Source organism: Pocillopora verrucosa, chromosome 14 (genome assembly GCF_036669915.1).
Source record: "Pocillopora verrucosa isolate sample1 chromosome 14, ASM3666991v2, whole genome shotgun sequence".
NCBI classification, from domain to species: Eukaryota; Metazoa; Cnidaria; class Anthozoa; order Scleractinia; family Pocilloporidae; genus Pocillopora; species Pocillopora verrucosa.
Window position 1 is genome coordinate 12,182,068 of NC_089325.1, and position 17,823 is coordinate 12,199,890.

The following is a 17,823-nucleotide window of genomic DNA, read 5'->3' on the forward strand; positions in this document are numbered from 1 at the left end:
ACCTTAAAAGAAGAAAAGAGTCTTTGAAATCGGATGCCAGTTTAAAAGGTAGATGGATGACTAGTTAAATCTGTACGTATTGCATATCTAATACGCTTTTATTTACCCACAAAGTACGATGGGATTTGTAAGACTAGCCACATGACTTTGCAGACATTAGTAACGAAGGCGACTCTCTATGGACCTTGCTCAGTGAGTCTTTAACTTACAACCTATGGTGCTATCACGGCTTAACTGTTGTGTATAGAATGGTGAGTACATATCCTTCAGAAAAAGTGCGCAGAACACTTTATCTAATTCAATTCTGATTAAAGAACAAGCTCTGAATTTGCCGTAACCCGGAAATGTCCGCACAGTCGAACCTCGATTATCCGGACCTCGATTATTCGGACTTTTTCTCCGGTCGCAATTTTGTCATGAATGTCAATTAGTTATGATCAAGATACGTAGCTATATTCTTTTTAAAACTACAGCGTTGAAAAGTGAAGTGAAGGGGAGTTTGTTTCGCTTTCAAAAAACAAAAGCAGCGCTCGCAAGCGTCGTAACTAATTAGGCCTGTCGTGCAAGATAAACAAGCTACACGGCATCACGAATATTCACGATCATCATGTCCTTGAGCGTAAGCGGCCCATTCTTTCGATAAAAGAGAAATAGTCTATAATTTTGCGATTAGAGAAAGGGGAAAAGGGACCAATTAGTCAGCTGGCAGCGTTAGTACGCAGCAGATATCTGATATCCGTAAGAACAAGGAAAAGATCATGAAGTTTGCCGACAACTTAGAGACCAGCGAAGGACTGAAGCGTAAATCGCTGTACGCTGCACATGATGAACAGCGGATAGTAAAGATGTAGACCATATTTTTTCAAAACGGTTTGTAAAGGTTTTGATTGACGATAAAATGTCGCTTTCTTCGTTACTCATTAATATTCACATTCTCGATTATCCCGACTAGTTCGTCCGGTCTTTATGTGCAACTGAAAAACTGCACGTCGCATCGTTTTCTGAGAAAATTTGTGTTATTATGATATATTTAACGTTCGAGAAGGCTACTGAGAATCAAAGGAGATGTATTTCTTTGTTCTCAATCGGCTTATACTATTTTGCGAAACGAAACGAAACGAAATCGGGTCAGATGAAATAAAACAAAAGGAATAATGCAGATATATTTTCAAATAAGGTAAAGATAACTTTCACAAGGATTTTGGAGTAATCGTTCATTAACAAGAAGGATTTTCATTCATTTCGCAAAATAGTAATTTTAGGAGAGTTACTATTTTGCGAAATGGACTATTTTCACTCTGCGGTGACAACGTGACCTCTCTCATGTCGCGAAAATACATTTAAACATTACAAATTAGTATATCAACGAAGATTTTGGCCTCCTCTTATTTCTTAAACCGTATTAAAATATATTTCGCAAAATAGTAATTTTAGGAGAGTTACTATTTTGCGAAATGGACCATTTTCACCCCTGCGGTGACAACGTGACTTCTTTCATGTCACAAAAATACATTTAAACATTACAAATTAGTATATCACCGAAGATTTTGGCCTCCTCTTATTTCTTAAACCGTATTAAAATGTATTTCGCAAAATAGTAATTTTAGGAGAGTTACTATTTTGCGAAATGGACTATTTTCACCCTGCGGTGACAACGTGACCTCTTTCATGTCATAAAAATTCATTTAAACATTACAAATTAGTATATCACCGAACATTTTGGCCTCCTGTTATTTTTTAAACCGTATTAAAATGTATTTCGCAAAATAGTAGTTTAAGGAGAGTTACTATTTTGCGAAATGGACTATTTTCACCCCTGCGGTGACAACGTGACCTCTTTCACGTCACTAAAATACATCTAAACATTACAAATTAGTATATCACCGAACATTTTGGCCTTCTCTCATTTCTTAAACCGTATTAAAATATATTTCACAAAATAGTAATTTTAGGAGAGTTACTATTTTGCGAAATGGACTATTTTCACCCTGCGGTGACAACGTGACCTCTTTCATGTCACAAAAATACATCTAAACATTACAAATTAGTATATCACCGAACATCTTGGCCTCCTCTTATTTCTTAAACCGTTTCAAAATTTATTGCGCAAAATCGTAATTTTAGGAGAGATACTATTTTGCGAAATGGATTATTTTTTACCCCTCAATAACTTTCTTTTCGGGTCGCAAAAATACGCTTAAACATTTCATTATAGTATATTCTCGAAGGGTTCGGTCACAGCAAACGGAAATAGCTCGCGAGCTTCTAGGCTCTGAGCATGATGGGAGAAGGATTATAGGTCTTGTAGATTGTACCTCTGAAGAGCAGTTTGATAAGGAGCTGAAGGTTACTGAGGGCCAATGGCCAGAGGCATTTACCAAATGGCTTCACTCAAGTGAAGGTCGTCTTCGACCTTTATCTGAGAGTATGAAGAAATGCATGTTACGACCTGTTCGTGTTGCTGCTGGCCTTGGAAACCCGCCAAACAAGTGGCAAAACCTGAGAACCGAGGCATACAACAAGGTCATAAAAGAGGAGATTTCCAGACAGAAAACTGATCAGGTGACAATACACGATCTCATTGAGAAACGCGTAGTGCAGCCTCATTTAGACGAGCTGGTTAAAGCCATCTATCAGATGGGAGAATATCGTCTGTCCGCAGACTATAATCACCTTGAGGTGGATCCATTACAGTGGACACAAATGACATCCCAGCAACGCGACGCAAAAATAGAAAAGGTCTTTGGTTGTATCCTTCCCAGCAGAAGGAGGGATGAGGCCATCACCAGAAAATTGTCCATAGGCCTTGTCGAGTGCCAGCTCTCATTACAATTTCCTTCCTATGAGCTTAAAGATATATGGAGGAGGGCGGAAATCATACTGTCGCATTATAAGATCATAGAACTTTCAAATACAAACTTCTGCGTCACTGAGTTTGATATCAGTTACACAGTAAAAACAAAGAAAGGGAAGATATCGTGCGACAAGACCTGCAAATCTTTCCGTGATAGTGGTGGTTTGTGCCCTCACGTCCTTGTTGTCGCTGAGAAGATTGGTAAGCTGCGAAGTTTCATCACCACTTACAAGAAAGCTTGTAACAAAATGAGAAAAATCATCAGCGCAAACCTCTCTAAACAGCTTGAGGGAAAGCCGAATCAACGAGTAAAACAAAGAAGAGGGAAAAATAACGTAAGCCAGGTGCCAGTCGTGTCAGAAGAAGACCCTTATGACGTTAAGGTGCCAAAGCCCACGAGATACATCGAGTATTACCAGAATGACGAGCCCTTTTATGTGGTGTTTACTCATGACTACTCGAATGCAAGAACATGCACCGGTTGCACAAATGAGTTCCCCAAGAGAATACAGATAGCGCCCTACGACATTGTTCTACTTCACGAGGAGCGTTATCGCTACCCTAAAAAAGACAATAACGGCAATGTTGAAATGGTCGCAACGCATAAAAAAAAGGCAAAGAGGTTTTATTGCATTGATAAGAGCTGTATCCTTCCAAGGCACCCGTATTTCTGGAGAGGCTTGATAACTGTCACCAACAGTGTAAAGCAGCGTTTGAAAGACGGTCACAAGGATTTGCTTCTTGCAATGTTGAAGTTTGAAATAGGCGAAAATTACACAAAGACCTTATTCAACAAATTAATAGTATTTCAATTCTTGTTTCTACATTAGTCTATTCAGTCGTTACAGTAGAACTCAGCCAGCTCAAATTTCCTAAGGAGACAAAAAATTGTTCGAGTTAGCTGATAGTAAATGACTGAAAAATTGGGCCAAGGGAAATTGGATCTCATTCGAGTTACCGGGGGGTTCGAGTTAGGGGGGTTCTACTGTATTTCAATCGCATTTAAAACTTTCTCAGGTTTTGGGTTTCCAGTAAATTTGCAATTTTTAAAGCATATGTAAATCTTTTAAGTAATCAAATATGTACTGTTGACAATAGAATGGCAACATTTTTCATCATGGCGTAAAAATAATTCATTTCGTAAAGTAGCAATTCTTCCAAAATTACTACTTAAAGAAATATATTTTTATACGGTTTAGGAAATAAAGAGGTGACCAAGATCGGGAGTGCACCATAATGTAATGTTTAAAAGTAAATTTTTGACCCGAAAAGAAAGACATTTTTGTCATTGAAGGATAAAAATATTTCGTTCCGCAAAATGGTATGCCTCCAAAAACTACTATTTTGCAAAATGTATTTAAATACGATTTATGAAATAAGAAGAGGACAAAATCTTACTGCATCAACCAAATACATATTGTGTGACACGAGAATGGCAACATCGTTGCCGCCCGCCGAGTGTAAATAATCCATTTCGCAAAATAAACATTTTTCGGAATTACTACATTCAATTAGTTTAGAAATTACTACATTAAAGAGGAGGTGACCGAGATCTTTGAGAATATACTATAATGTAATGTTTAAATGTATTTTCGTGACGTGAAAGAGGTCACGTTGTCACCGCAGGGGTGAAAATAGTCCATTTCGCAAAATAGCAACTCTCCTAAAATTACTATTTTGCGAAATACATTTTAATACGGTTTAAGAAATAAGAGGAGGCCAAAATCTCCGTTGATATACTAATTTGTACTGTTTAAACGTATTTTTATGACATGAAAGAGGTCACTTTAGTCACCGCTGGGTGAAAATAGTCCATTTCGCAAAATAGCAACTCTCCTAAAATTACTATTTTGCGAAATACATTTTAATACGGTTTAGGAAATAAGAGGAGGCCAAAATGTACGGTGATATACTAATCTGTAATGTTTAAATGTATTTTTGTGACATGAAAGAGGTCACGTTGTCACCGCTGGGTGAAAATAGTCCATTTCGCAAAACAGTAACTCTACTAAAATTACTATTTTACGAAATACATTTTAATACAGTTTAAGAAATAAGAGGAGGCCAAAATGTACGGTGATATACTAATCTGTAATGTTTAAATGTATTTTCGTGACGTGAAAGAGGTCACGTTGTAACCGCAGGGGTGAAAATAGTCCATTTCGCAAAATAGCAACTCTCCTAAAATTACTATTTTGCGAAATACATTTTAATACGGTTTAAGAAATAAGAGGAGGCCAAAATTTTCGTTGATATACTAATTTGTAATGTTTAAATGTATTTTTATGACATAAAAGAGGTTACGTTAGTCACCGCTGGGTAAAAATTGTCCATTTCGCAAAATAGTAACTCTACCCAAAATTACTATTTTGCGAAATACATTTTAATACGGTTTAAGAAATAAGAGGAGGCCAAAATCTCCGTTGATATACTAATTTGTACTGTTTAAACGTATTTTTATGACATGAAAGAGGTCACTTTAGTCACCGCTTGGTGAAAATAGTCCATTTCGCAAAATAGCAACTCTCCTAAAATTACTATTTTGCGAAATACATTTTAATACGGTTTAGGAAATAAGAGGAGGCCAAAATGTACGGTGATATACTAATCTGTAATGTTTAAATGTATTTTTGTGACATGGAAGAGGTCACGTTGTCACCGCAGGGTGAAAAATTCCATTTCGCAAAATAGTAACGCTCCTAAAATTACTATTTTGCGAAATGAATAAAAATCCTTCTTTTTTTTTTTTTTTTTTTTTCTTTTTTTTTTCTTGTTAATGAACGATTACTCCAAATTCCTTGTGAAAGTTTTCTTTACCTTGTTAGAAAATATATCTGCATTATTCCTTTAGTTTTGTTCTATCTCACCTGATTTCGTTTCGTTTCGTTTCGTTTCGTTTCGCAAAATAGTATAAGCCTTCTCAATCTTCTAAAGAATAAAATTAACGTTAAGAGGGAATATGACGCAATCTGACAACAATGTGCTTATCAAGAATCTCGTTTGATCCGTCATCAACTTCAGTCAACGTTCTTATAAAATTTTTGGTTTGAATACTGAATAATATTTCTCTTTTTCATCGGGATCATTGATCAAAGTTCCCTGTAAATTTTCGAAAAGCTTTCTGATCCGAGCTGACATTAGGCCTCCTTCACTTTATCTGACAAGTAAAATTCCGTGGTATGCAGGAAACCCCTGACGTGACACCTACATTGCGCAATAACACTAATGTAACGAATAGTTTAGTTGTTTTTGATACTTTGTGACCTGATGTCTAAGATTTCGAGATTTCACTTTGGGGATGTATGGACGGTCACGATTTTTTGATGGAACTTCTTGGGTGACGACGGAAAATAATCATATCTTATAACATATATGAAAAAAATAAATCCCCCTCATGGTAATCAGATACCACTAAATAGGAAGATCATTTTTAAGTACCGCCGGCAGACGTCACCGACAGGTCGTGACCCAGTGATGAGAACATAAAATGCGAACAATAAGACGCCTGAAAACAAAAGTATTTCTAAAGCTTAAACAAAACTTTTTGTTCCTGGAGAAAGAAGCTCATTAGCTGTTGTTTGGTCTTGTCACGCCACGCTTTCTCTTGGTGGTGGACAGAGATGCGTTGCATGACAAGACAACCAGCAGCTAACGGCTGGGCTGCAATGAATGCTATGCGTGACGACGTTTCACGTTTCACAAACTGGCTAACACCGAGCAGATGGCAGGAATATGCTTTGAATTAGACTCTAGGTAGGGATCGGTAACAAAATTCTCCTTACAATTACAAAACGCTCCAGAGAAGCTTAGAACTGTAGCTAACTTCGAGGTTATGACGTAAAAGCGTTAGACACGCGCGTGCGAGAGCCGGTCGCGTGAAGACATCCTCGTTCCCAGGGCCTCTCTCTTTCTCCCTCGAGAAGTGACGTGTCGATCATTTCGAAGCTTCAATATCCCCCTTGAAATCCCCGGGCATCTGAACTTTTGAAGATTGATTTGACCTCCGAGAAAACATTGTGTTTAAATGCCCACCCAATTTTTTTCAAAAGGCAAAATCAGCGACCGGAACATTTACACACTGACCAATCTTTAAAACCTGGATCTTGTAGACCCTTTTTTTGAGCCGATCCTTCGCGAAAGTTAATTTTTACACCTCCATATTTATAGATAGAACTCTTGTATTCTCCACCTTAGCCAGGCTAGGGCTGCCTGGGGAGGGGGATTGGGGGGATCTTGAACGGCTACTAATTAATGAGTGCAAAACTTTCGCGAAGAAGGAAGAGAGAGGACCCTGGGAAAGAGGTTGACCTTGGAATTCACTGAGTGCGTATGAATATTTATATATCGCTCATCAAAAATAAAATCAAGCTGTTGTATTTCTTTCACTGAGTGAGTCACGCGACAGTCAAACGCGCTTTATGGTGATAAACGATGAAGAAGACACTTGACCAAAACAGGTCTCTTAATTGGTCTTTTCAGTCAATATTGAATATGTAATATGGTTTCCAAACAGGGTTGCAAATTAAAAGAATGACACGATAAGGAAGACATGGCTTCCTCAGTTTACACCAAAAAGCAACTAAACTACTTCAGAATTTGTCATCTTGTCACTAATATCCTGCCACAAGGGCTGCGATCCATTTTTAAACAAGAGTGGGACAGTCGTTACCAGGCAACGTTAGGAGAATGGAAAGATACACCTCAAAATGGAATGGACTTCTACAACAGGGAGTCTCCCCGGAGCCGAACGCGTAATGCTCGTCTGCTGGAAACGATAAAAAATAGAGATAGGGCACAGTGGGATTGTACTACACTCTTTTTTGCAATACTATACTCCGATTCCATTGGCCACGGACTCGGTGCAGCAGTTCGCTCGAATGTCGATGAGCTCAGAGAATTTCGCAATGAAGAGTTCGCTCACATGCCACAGGGTCAGCTGTCAGATCTACAGTTCAGACTTGCTGTTCAAAAAGTGAAGATCGCATTTCAGTGTCTTGGTCTCTCAACCAATGATATTCAAAATGTCTGCAAGCAGAAAAGTTTTCCGACAGAGGAACTTCAAAGTGTTTTAGAAAAGCATCAAATCCTTGAAGAACAGCACCATATCCTTGAGGAACAGTTACATAGTGAGGTTTCTTCGTTCTGCATTCTTCCGCCTAAACCATCTCACGAAATCGCATCACGCGAGAGCGAGGTTGGAAAAATGACGAAAGAACTCGAACGACTAAGAGAAGCAAATGAAAATGGTTTGAGTTACCTATATATTTCGGGTAACCCTGGAAGTGGCAAATCTCAACTAGGCGGTCTGGTAGCTCAACACTTTTACGAAACAGCCAGCAAAGACCTCAAAACCCCCACGTTCGTGATGACTCTCAACGCTGAAAGTTCAAAGACACTCCTGGAATCGTACGCTTCTTTGGGAAGACAAATCAAGTGCCCTGAATCCACCATCATGCAAACCCTTAATTCAACAGAGATGAAGTTCGAAGAACAAATCAACAATCTAAAGGATTTGATAGCAACCAAAATTCCTCTTTACGGATCGTGGCTCTTGGTAGTCGACAATGTTAGCAGTTTATGTGATGTACATGATTTTCTCCCTCGGCGTGGAAACCACCTGTGGACGAAAGGCCAGTTGCTTATCACAACACAGAACTCTTTTTTCATCCCCTCTGAAAGCTCGTTTGTCTCTCACATTTCAGTGAGCGAAGGCATGGTGCCCACAGATGCCCGTTGCTTTTTAGCAACGGTCTCTGGTATTAGACAACAAGGAATGGAGGATAAAATCGCTAAGGCATTAGATTACCAACCCCTTGCGCTGGCTAGTGCAGGCGTTTACATGAAAAAGGTTCGTGAAAGTAAAGTTGGCAGAAGCTTTGGATGGGAAGAGTACTTAGAAAAGCTAGAGAGAGGTATGCGAGCCCTTACTGAAAGGGAACTAACAAAAACCAACCCAAGCTACAGGAAGTCCATGACTGTCGCAACCAAGCTGGCTATTGAACGAGCGATAAACAATGACAGTGTTGTTAAAAGCGCGTTTACACTCCTTTCCCTGTGTTCTTTACAACCTTTGCACTTAGACATCCTTATGAACTACATTTTGAATGATCAAAATCCGCATTTGGATAAAGAAGAAATTGCCCTTCAGATCCAAGGCTACTCTCTTCTTCTCTTCGATGAGAGAGAAAGTGGAATTTTTGTTAGTGTGCATCAAGTTGTGCATGAAGCCAGAAAATCTGTAATCAACGAGTGTCAGGAGCCTGATGAACACGTTCGAAGTGTTGCATACGCTGTAATGTCCTTCAACCAATTCATAGACATTCATCTACCACACACTTGGAACAACGAAAACTCTATTCGTGATAGTGAGCATCTCATTCCACTCTTGAATACATTTGCTGCAGAAGTTGAAAAGGTCTTCCTTCACGAGGATAAATATCAAGTTACCGAGAAACACGTTTTCAACTACTTCAAATGTTCAGAATATTTCAGAAGGCTTGCAATAATTTGCAGAAATCACCGCGAATTTTCAGGAGCAAAAGTTTACTGTGAAACAGCTTTGAAACTGGTTGAAATGGATAAGAAGATACGGAGTTGTGAGTATCCTGGAGACGTTGAGTTAAAAGAACTTGGACCCACGGATGATGCCCTTGTGAGAATTTTCAATTTACTAGGTTCGGTTCAGCGTGAGTTGGGTGACTTTCAAAATTCCAAGGAGAATCATGAACGTGCTCTAGACATTCAGCTAAAAAATCTTGGACCCCAGCACGTTGATGTGGCAAATTCATACCATCATCTAGGTAATGTACAGTGCGACTCGGATAACCTGAAAGAGGCCATGCAGTATTATGAACGTGCTTTGGAAATCCAAGTGAAGAATCTTGGTCATGATAATATTTATGTGGCGTGTTTATTGGTTACCATGAGTGTGGTGGAAAGTAAACTGGAAAACTTGCAACAAGCTAAGGACCATATTGAACGAGCTCTGGACATTTGGTTGAAAAGGCTTGGACCCGAGCATGTTCGTGTCGCTGCTACTTACGATCGCTTGGGTATTGTACAGCGTAAATTGGGTGACCTGCAAAAGTCTAAGGAGTGTTATCAACGAGCTCTGGACATTCGGTTGAAAAGGCTTGGACCCGAACATGTTCATGTCGCTGATACTTACAATGACTTGGGTATTGTACAGCGTAAATTGGGTGACCTGCAAAAGTCTAAGGAGTGTTATCAACGAGCTCTAGACACTCGGTTGAAAAGGCTTGGACCCGAGCATGTTGATGTCGCTACTATTTACTATGGCTTGGGTAATGTACAAAGTGAATTGGGTGACCTGCAAAAGTCTAAGGAGTGTTATCAACAAGCTCTGGACATTCGGTTGAAAAGGCTTGGACCCGAGCATGTTGATGTCGCTGATATTTACCGTGGCTTGGGTATTGTACAGCGTAAATTGGGTGACCTGCAAAAGTCTAAGGAGTGTTATCAACGAGCTCTAGACATTCGGTTGAAAAGGCTTGGACCCGAGCATGTTCATGTCGCTGATATTTACTATGGCTTGGGTATTGTACAAAGTAAATTGGGTGACCTGCAAAAGTCTAAGGAGTGTTATCAACGAGCTCTAGACATTCGGTTGAAAAGGCTTGGACCCGAGCATGTTCATGTCGCTGATATTTACTATGGCTTGGGTATTGTACAAAGTAAATTGGGTGACCTGCAAAAGTCTAAGGAGTGTTATCAACGAGCTCTAGACATTCAGTTGAAAAGGCTTGGACCCGAGCATGTTCATCTCGCTGATATTTACTATGACTTGGGTATTGTACAGCGTAAATTGGGTGACCTGCAAAAGTCTGAGGAGTGTTATCAACGAGCTCTAGACATTCGGTTGAAAAGGCTTGGACCCGAGCATGTTGATGTCGCCCGTAATTACTTTAAATTGGGAAATGTAGAACATGAATTGTGGGACCTTCAGAAGGCTAAGGAGCATTTGGAGTGTGCTCTAGACATTCAGTTGAAAAAGCTTGGTCCCGAGCACCTTGAAGTCGTGTATACTTACCATAACTTAGGCATTGTGCACTTTAAATGGAATAATCTGGGACAGGCCAAGGAATATCACGAACAAGCACTGGCTATACACCTGAAAAATCTTGAACCCGAACATGTTGATTTGGCGAATTCATACCACCATTTGGGTAATGTGCAATTTTTGTTGGATAACATGCAACAGGCCAAAGAGCTATACGAACGTGCTTTAAATATCCAGTTGAAGAATCTCGAACCTGACCATGTTTATGTGGCATTTTCCTACGAAGGTTTGGGTGATATACACCATGAATTTGGCGACCTGGAACAAGCCAAGGAGTACTTTAACCGAGCTTTAAACATTCGACTGAAAAAACTTGGTCACGAACATGTTGATGTAAGGAGTATTCAGAATAAGTTACGTAACGTACAGCTTGCCATAGATGACCTGCGACACGGCATGGAACGTTAAGAGGAGGCGGATTTTTTTTCTTTAATTGTAACTTTTCTATCGATCAAGTTCGGTCAAACTAGGAAATGAAAAAGTAATTGACCTGCCAGGGAGTGAAAGTTGTAAAAATTTAATACCCAACTCTTCTCTTTTCACAACAATCATTTACTGTAGGAATACCAGGGCTGAAATTGGCAAATCAGGGACTACTCATTATCCATAACCTCAGGGGGGTGGGGGATAGAGGGCTGGGAAGAAGGGGAAGCCATTGCTCCCCTCCCCCCCTAAGGCTCTGTAGTATTCTTATGACCCCCCTCATTGCCAGTAAATTTTGTATGATCCTCTTTTCAGTGATGACTGATCCCCCTCCACTCCCCCAAAACACCATGTGATCCCCCAAAATCCTCCCAGTCTTCCCCCCCCCCCCACGGGATCAATAATGAATTGCACTTAAGTTTAAGATGAATAGCTGCTTGAGGTAGAGAATTTGATAATAGAATATTCTTATGTGCCACTGGATATGCAATCACTAGAATAATTTTTTTTCATATAGTTTATCTTAGTCAAATTTTCTTTTTTTATATTTAAACTGGTTAACTAAAGCAATTAAGTCAAACAACAGACGTGAAATAGCAATATTGATAATTCTGATTGTAATTCAACTTTGTAATATAAAATATATTCAGTCTTAAGTCTGCAAAAAAAATAATTCAGTCTGGGAATTAATTAAAATGAAAATCTAGCTGTATTTTTAGATGAGTAAAGAGAAAATAAAAATATTTTTTTATAGTCAACATTGTTACTACTTACTCTTCAGTTTCATTTAACCCTTTAACGCCCACAAGTGACCAAGACAGAATTTCTCCATACAATATCAATACAATATCAGGCAGACAAGTGATGAGAATAAATATTAATTAGGGATTATTAGTAGATCCAATACCAAATTCTCCAAACTAACATCACAAGAACTATATGGCAGACAGTAAGGAGAATTACTGATGAGATCTTGGGGAGTTAAAGGGTTAATATTCCAAGTGAGTAGAGATAGTTGTCCCTACAGCCAATGAGAATTTGACTGTTGAATACAACAGGTGAAGAAAATACTTCACTAGGCAATGAATAAAAAGCTAAAAGAACTCCTGAATAAAAATCCAGAATATACAGGCTTCCAACACTTGACAAAGCAAACACTGCTAATTGAGTGTCATGCTCATCGCAAGGCCTTGCGTTACACATTGTGTGACAAGACATATTTCCCTCAATCATGACTACAAAAGGACTTGAATACACAGGCCCATCAGTTGAAAATCTCCACGAGAGCTCACCATTTAGTGACAAGCAATACACAGATTTGTCATGCGAGCCAAAAAAAATATAGTGTGAGATCCTGGAACCATATCTTATATCATGGTACAAAGTCGGTGAACAGAACACTGAAGCTTGTGTCTCAAACTCCCATAGCTTATTACCCTGGAAGTCAAAACAATAAACAAACCCATTCACACATGCGCAAACTATACCAATGAGTGTCAATAATGGTGATGCAAACACTGGCTTAGGACACTGCTGACTCCAAAGTATTGTATGTTCAGTAGCACCAATTGCAAGAAGATGGCCGCTTAGTGTAGCAATGAATACTAAATGAGGTTTCTTACTTATACATGGAGAACTGAAACAAGATCCTGCACCACAGTGTGTTGCAGAAATGCACTGCCTATTTGTGACATCAAGGGCATACAAATAGTGATCATGTGACCCAACCCAGGCCACCCCAGTCTGGGGGTCAATGCAAGGAGAACTTTTCACTGCTGCTCCTGTTTGGAATGTCCAACTTGTTTCACCGGTGAAGCGGTTGAGTACATACACTTGGCCATCATAACAACCTAAAAAACAACAAATATTAGGTTCCATTTGATAAGATAAATTAAAATAGCAAATCAGGCCATTGGAAATACCATCACAATCATTACAGAGGCCACGTCAGCTTTCTACATTCACCAGAAACTGTGAATTATTACTAATATTGTTTGCAAGACATGGTCTTTAATTTGTCTCAGTTCAAGCTGAAAGAAAGGAGGGGAGGGAAGGGTAAGGAAGAGTTTGAGTGAAGAAAAGATTTTGAATAACCAAATCAGCAGTATTTTAGCCTCTTATTGACATTTTCTTTTAAAATGCATACTCATGCATTGAGAATCTTGATACCAGTAATGGAGAAAACCACTCCAGAGAAAGTAAAAACAAATTCTATATACAAACACTCAAAGTATGTATTCAGATCCTGTAACATAATCACAGCGTCTCTCTCATATGCCTTATTTACTCACGAGTAACTCCTGCCATTTAATTAAAAAATAATATACAATACCTTACCCACTATTACATATCTACCACAGAGTGAGAGAGCTGCAGAAGATTCTATTCTGTCCCCCAGCCTACTCTCCCACAGGACTTTGCCATCACTCAGTCTGATGCACATGAACATGTGACTATGGGAACCAATGAAAACTTCTCCTTCAGACCTCCCTGGTGCACGAACCACAAGAGGAAATGCATCAATACATTTGTACAGACAAGTTCGCCACTGACAAGAAACAGAAACTTTTCCTATGGCATTGTTAAAATTTCCTATATCTAGGTTGACATTCCTGGGAACTTTACGATCTTGGACAAAAGAGTAGAACTCCTTAGAGACCTTGGTCATTATTGGTGATGGTGCAGCCTCACAGGACATCATACCGGCTAGGGCATTTGTGCTAGAGTCTTCACTTTCTTCTACTCCCTGGATCTTTTTTGCTGCCTCGTTATTATAAAGGGAGGCACCATCAGCTAGAGTGGAGAATTTTCTCTTCACTGGAAGAACAGGCTCTTGTTCAGAAGGAACACTAATTACAAGAGTAGGAGATACTTCATTTGCATCTTGATGTAGATGATGTGTCTCCTTGGAGTCCAGATCCTTTCTTTTATCAAGAATATTGAGTTTTCTCTCAAGGTAACCACAAAGGGCACCAAAGGGTTTTGTTAAAATTATGTCCAATAACTAAGAAAGATCAACTTCTGTCTCCTTCTCTTCAGTTACAAACGTCTCAATTAGATCCACCAGCCTAACTGTATTAAGAGATGATCCACCACAAGCAATAAACATGTCATCTTCCTTAAAATCTCTTTGTTTGACATGAAAAAAGTCATCAGCCTGTCTTTTCTCACCGTCAGTAAAAATCTTCTGTTCACCATTGGTTTCAGTGACTTCCAAGACTTCATTCAAGGCATATCTTAAAAACTCTCTCATAGACATGTCCACTAGCTTTGTTCTTTTCTGAGCCTCAACTAACAAGGAGCCTCTGTCGACCTTTCCATGAGCTGTCATTGGAAGGTGAGAAATCATATGTACTGAATCAGGGCAAGCATCAACCGGTAAGATGTTCAGTATGCTTCTTTTAGAAGATGACAGTTCATTGTGAACATGTGACAGAGATTTGTTTACAACAAATAAGCGAAGTTTATCAGGTTTTCTGTCGGCAGTTTTCTCTAAAACCAAGGAACATGTCATTTCTGGGAACTGCTCAGAAATCTGCCGTTCAATCCAATCCAGATTTATTCTTTTTCCCATTCGCTTGATCTGCCTGTCTTTGCGTCCTCGGTACCAAATGGTCTTGTCTTTTACATAAGCCCAGTCCCCTGTGGCACGCATTGTTCCCAGGTGGAGTTGGGTTTCATTGTCTAGGAGACACACTCTATTTACACCACTTGAAAAGAGAGAAAGAAAAAAATTAGATTCACTTGTTTTTCTCCCCTCAGTGAATTAGCATAGAATGACTGTGCGGAAAAATTATAAATCAGTATAACAAATTTGAAGCAGTGAGTGATATTTAGGGTACAAGCTGTTGTTTATCCCTAATATCCCACAGAAGCCATACTATTTTAGTTCATTCTACAAATCAAAGAAAATGTAATTTTTACTTATAAGTATTTCAAATTTGGCTGAAATACTACTGGTACTGGCCAATCACATTATTTTCAAGAAATCTCTCAGCTTCTACCATAAATAAAATAACTTACCAATGTATATTTGTCCCACTCCTTCCAAAACAATTTTCCCATTTGCATCTCGCACCTCAATGGTTGTGTCTGTCAGAGGAGTACCAAGAGGTACTTCACTAACCCAACTGGCTTTGTGGCTCTCCAGGCTTACATGTCCAGATGTTGAAATACCATGAAAATCAGCACTTGTATCCTCCAACTCACGATCAGTAATTTTATGACAAGATGCCCAACAGGAAACTTCTGTGATGCCATAAAGATTATAGATTGAGCTGTTACTCTCAGGAGACCTCCATTTTCTAAGAGTGGAGAGGGTAGGGCAGGCTTCGCCACCAAATGCAAGCACTCTGAGAGATGAATCTTTATCGAGAATCTTTGACTGAATCAGTTCTTGACCAATGTGGTACAACAGTGATGGAGTGGGCTGTTTGAGATATAGAAATAAAACTTAGTCTAGACGGAAAAGGACTTATGCAGTATCACTTTGTCTTACAGGTGATCACTGTAGTCATTTTGAGAATCCTTGCAATGCTATTCTGAAAACTTTGAAGGAGCAAATTGTAGTTTGTATGCAAAATTTTCCAAAATTAATTTTTGCTGAGGAAATCAACAGATAATTTTCTCACTAGGCAAACTTGTCAGAGTTAAGTATCTAGCTTAAGTGAAGGGGGAAGTAAATCCTTTGGGTGAGTGGGTGGGGCCAACCAGGGTATGGTTCTCAGGGTCTTGTATCTCATAGAACTCTAACCTGTAAAATAGTCACTCTTTCTTCATCAAAAAGAATGCTGCAAAGCTTAGACGGCACCATTTTAACATTGTCAGGCACAATTACAAGTCTGGCTCCTGCTGCAAATGCTGTGAACATCTGAACAATGAAAGGATCGAAGGTGTAAGGAGAGGTAAGGAACATTACATCATCAGATGTCACTTGGAAGATGTTCCTGTGGAATATGAAGAATAAGTATTGTTGCTAGTGCTAGATTAAACATGTGTAAATATTGTGGTGTATGGATTCCAGAAGGTGATTCAGGAGCTCAGGGGTAACATGAGGAAAATTTGAAGCCTTAAAAATGTGAAACTTTGTCCAAAAGTGTGCAACTATAACCCACTCCTCAGCACTTGTCACAGTTTATTTGTATAAATACATATTTTGCAATAACATTCATGAAGCAGCTCTTTACTGTAATGCAGACCATGTTGCCAGGCAAAATACTTTACTTTTCCTGCCCCTTCCCCTTACATTTGAGGAGAAGCTCCTTGAAAGTGAGTTTGTACAATGCTGTGTTGCCCTTATTAGTTGATTGCACAATATCCACCTCTTAAAAGGCAATCATAAGTTTCAAGTTCCTTTCTTTAACATCAGAGAAGAGTGTAATAAGAGAGGGGGGAGGGGAATCACCCCTCATCCTCACTACTTCTAAATCTGCTACAGTGACTAAACATTATAGTAAACGTACCTCAAGTCAGTGATGTTTGTCACTATGCACATGTGTGGTACTCTAATGCCTTTTGATTCACCCGTTGTACCAGATGTCTGCATGACATATGCGATGCCCTGATCCTCACTATGCTCTTTCCCCTCCCTTAATTCATCTTGCCATCTTAAGAGTATAAAACCACTGTTAACAAGGACTTGATCACAGACAAATTCTACTTTGCTGCCATTAGGTAGAAATGGTTTCCATTGCAGTAAACATTTTTCAAATGATTCGAGTAGCTCTTCTTCTAATAAAACAAGATGGATGCTCAGTTTCAATAGAAACTTGCGGATCATGTCTGGAGGCCAGTTCAAATCAATTGGTGCAAAGCAATTTCTAGACTTCAACACTCCAAGAATGCAAGACACTAAACTAATTGACTGTTTGGAATATATCGCTATGGTTCCCTGTCTTTTGCACAATGTCTCCAAAATGTCTTCAACTTTGGACGCTTGAACAACCAGTTCGTTGTACGTGATGTGTTCTCGCATTGATCCAGAGTTATAGGTGACGGCGACATAACTCCCAAAAGAACGGGAAGTCGCATCGAACAGAGCGTCGAGAGTCGCCATTAAGCTGACTAAATTACATCATCTCAAGCAGAAGTCCTTGAAATACTTGCCAAATACAAATAAAAATTGATTAGAAACTTTTCTTGCGTAATTTCAATATTTTAAACAATTTTCTCGGTGCTATAAATGCGAAGAAATCCAGTAAGTTCATCCGCCATGTTAAAGCCCGCACTGACTGACCAGCTGTCATCATAAAACTGTAGACTCGTGGGCATTTCATTGACTCGAACGCCACTGTCCAATGAAAAGTTTACAACTCCGAATTTAACAAAAAATTCGGCTCAGAAACAAAATGAACACATTTCTTTCTCGTTTAAACACTATATTTGCGTTTACTTTAACAGTACTCGCCGCCCTGACATTCCTATGTTTCCTATCGACGCTTTTTGAAGCTCATCAAGCCCCTCTTCA

The 17,823-nt window shown here is 39.2% G+C and overlaps 2 protein-coding genes across 2 annotated transcripts; one reads left to right on the forward strand and one right to left on the reverse strand.

Moving 5' to 3' along the window:
* The first annotated feature begins 159 nt into the window (after positions 1 to 159).
* LOC131800049 (uncharacterized) lies at positions 160 to 11,816 on the forward strand. Its single transcript, XM_066161487.1, has 2 exons — positions 160 to 251; positions 7,368 to 11,816. Exon 2 carries the CDS (start codon positions 7,404 to 7,406, stop codon positions 11,340 to 11,342), a length of 3,939 nt encoding a protein of 1,312 aa, XP_066017584.1. The 5' UTR covers positions 160 to 251; positions 7,368 to 7,403; the 3' UTR covers positions 11,343 to 11,816.
* Positions 11,817 to 12,081: 265 nt separating this feature from the next.
* LOC136278139 (beta-alanine-activating enzyme-like) lies at positions 12,082 to 17,577 on the reverse strand. Its single transcript, XM_066161490.1, is given in 5 exon segments — positions 12,082 to 13,207; positions 13,695 to 15,067; positions 15,377 to 15,786; positions 16,111 to 16,303; positions 16,820 to 17,577. Coding segments are annotated over 5 exon segments (3,438 nt in total). The 5' UTR covers positions 17,413 to 17,577; the 3' UTR covers positions 12,082 to 12,338.
* Between the last annotated feature and the right edge of the window lie 246 nt (positions 17,578 to 17,823).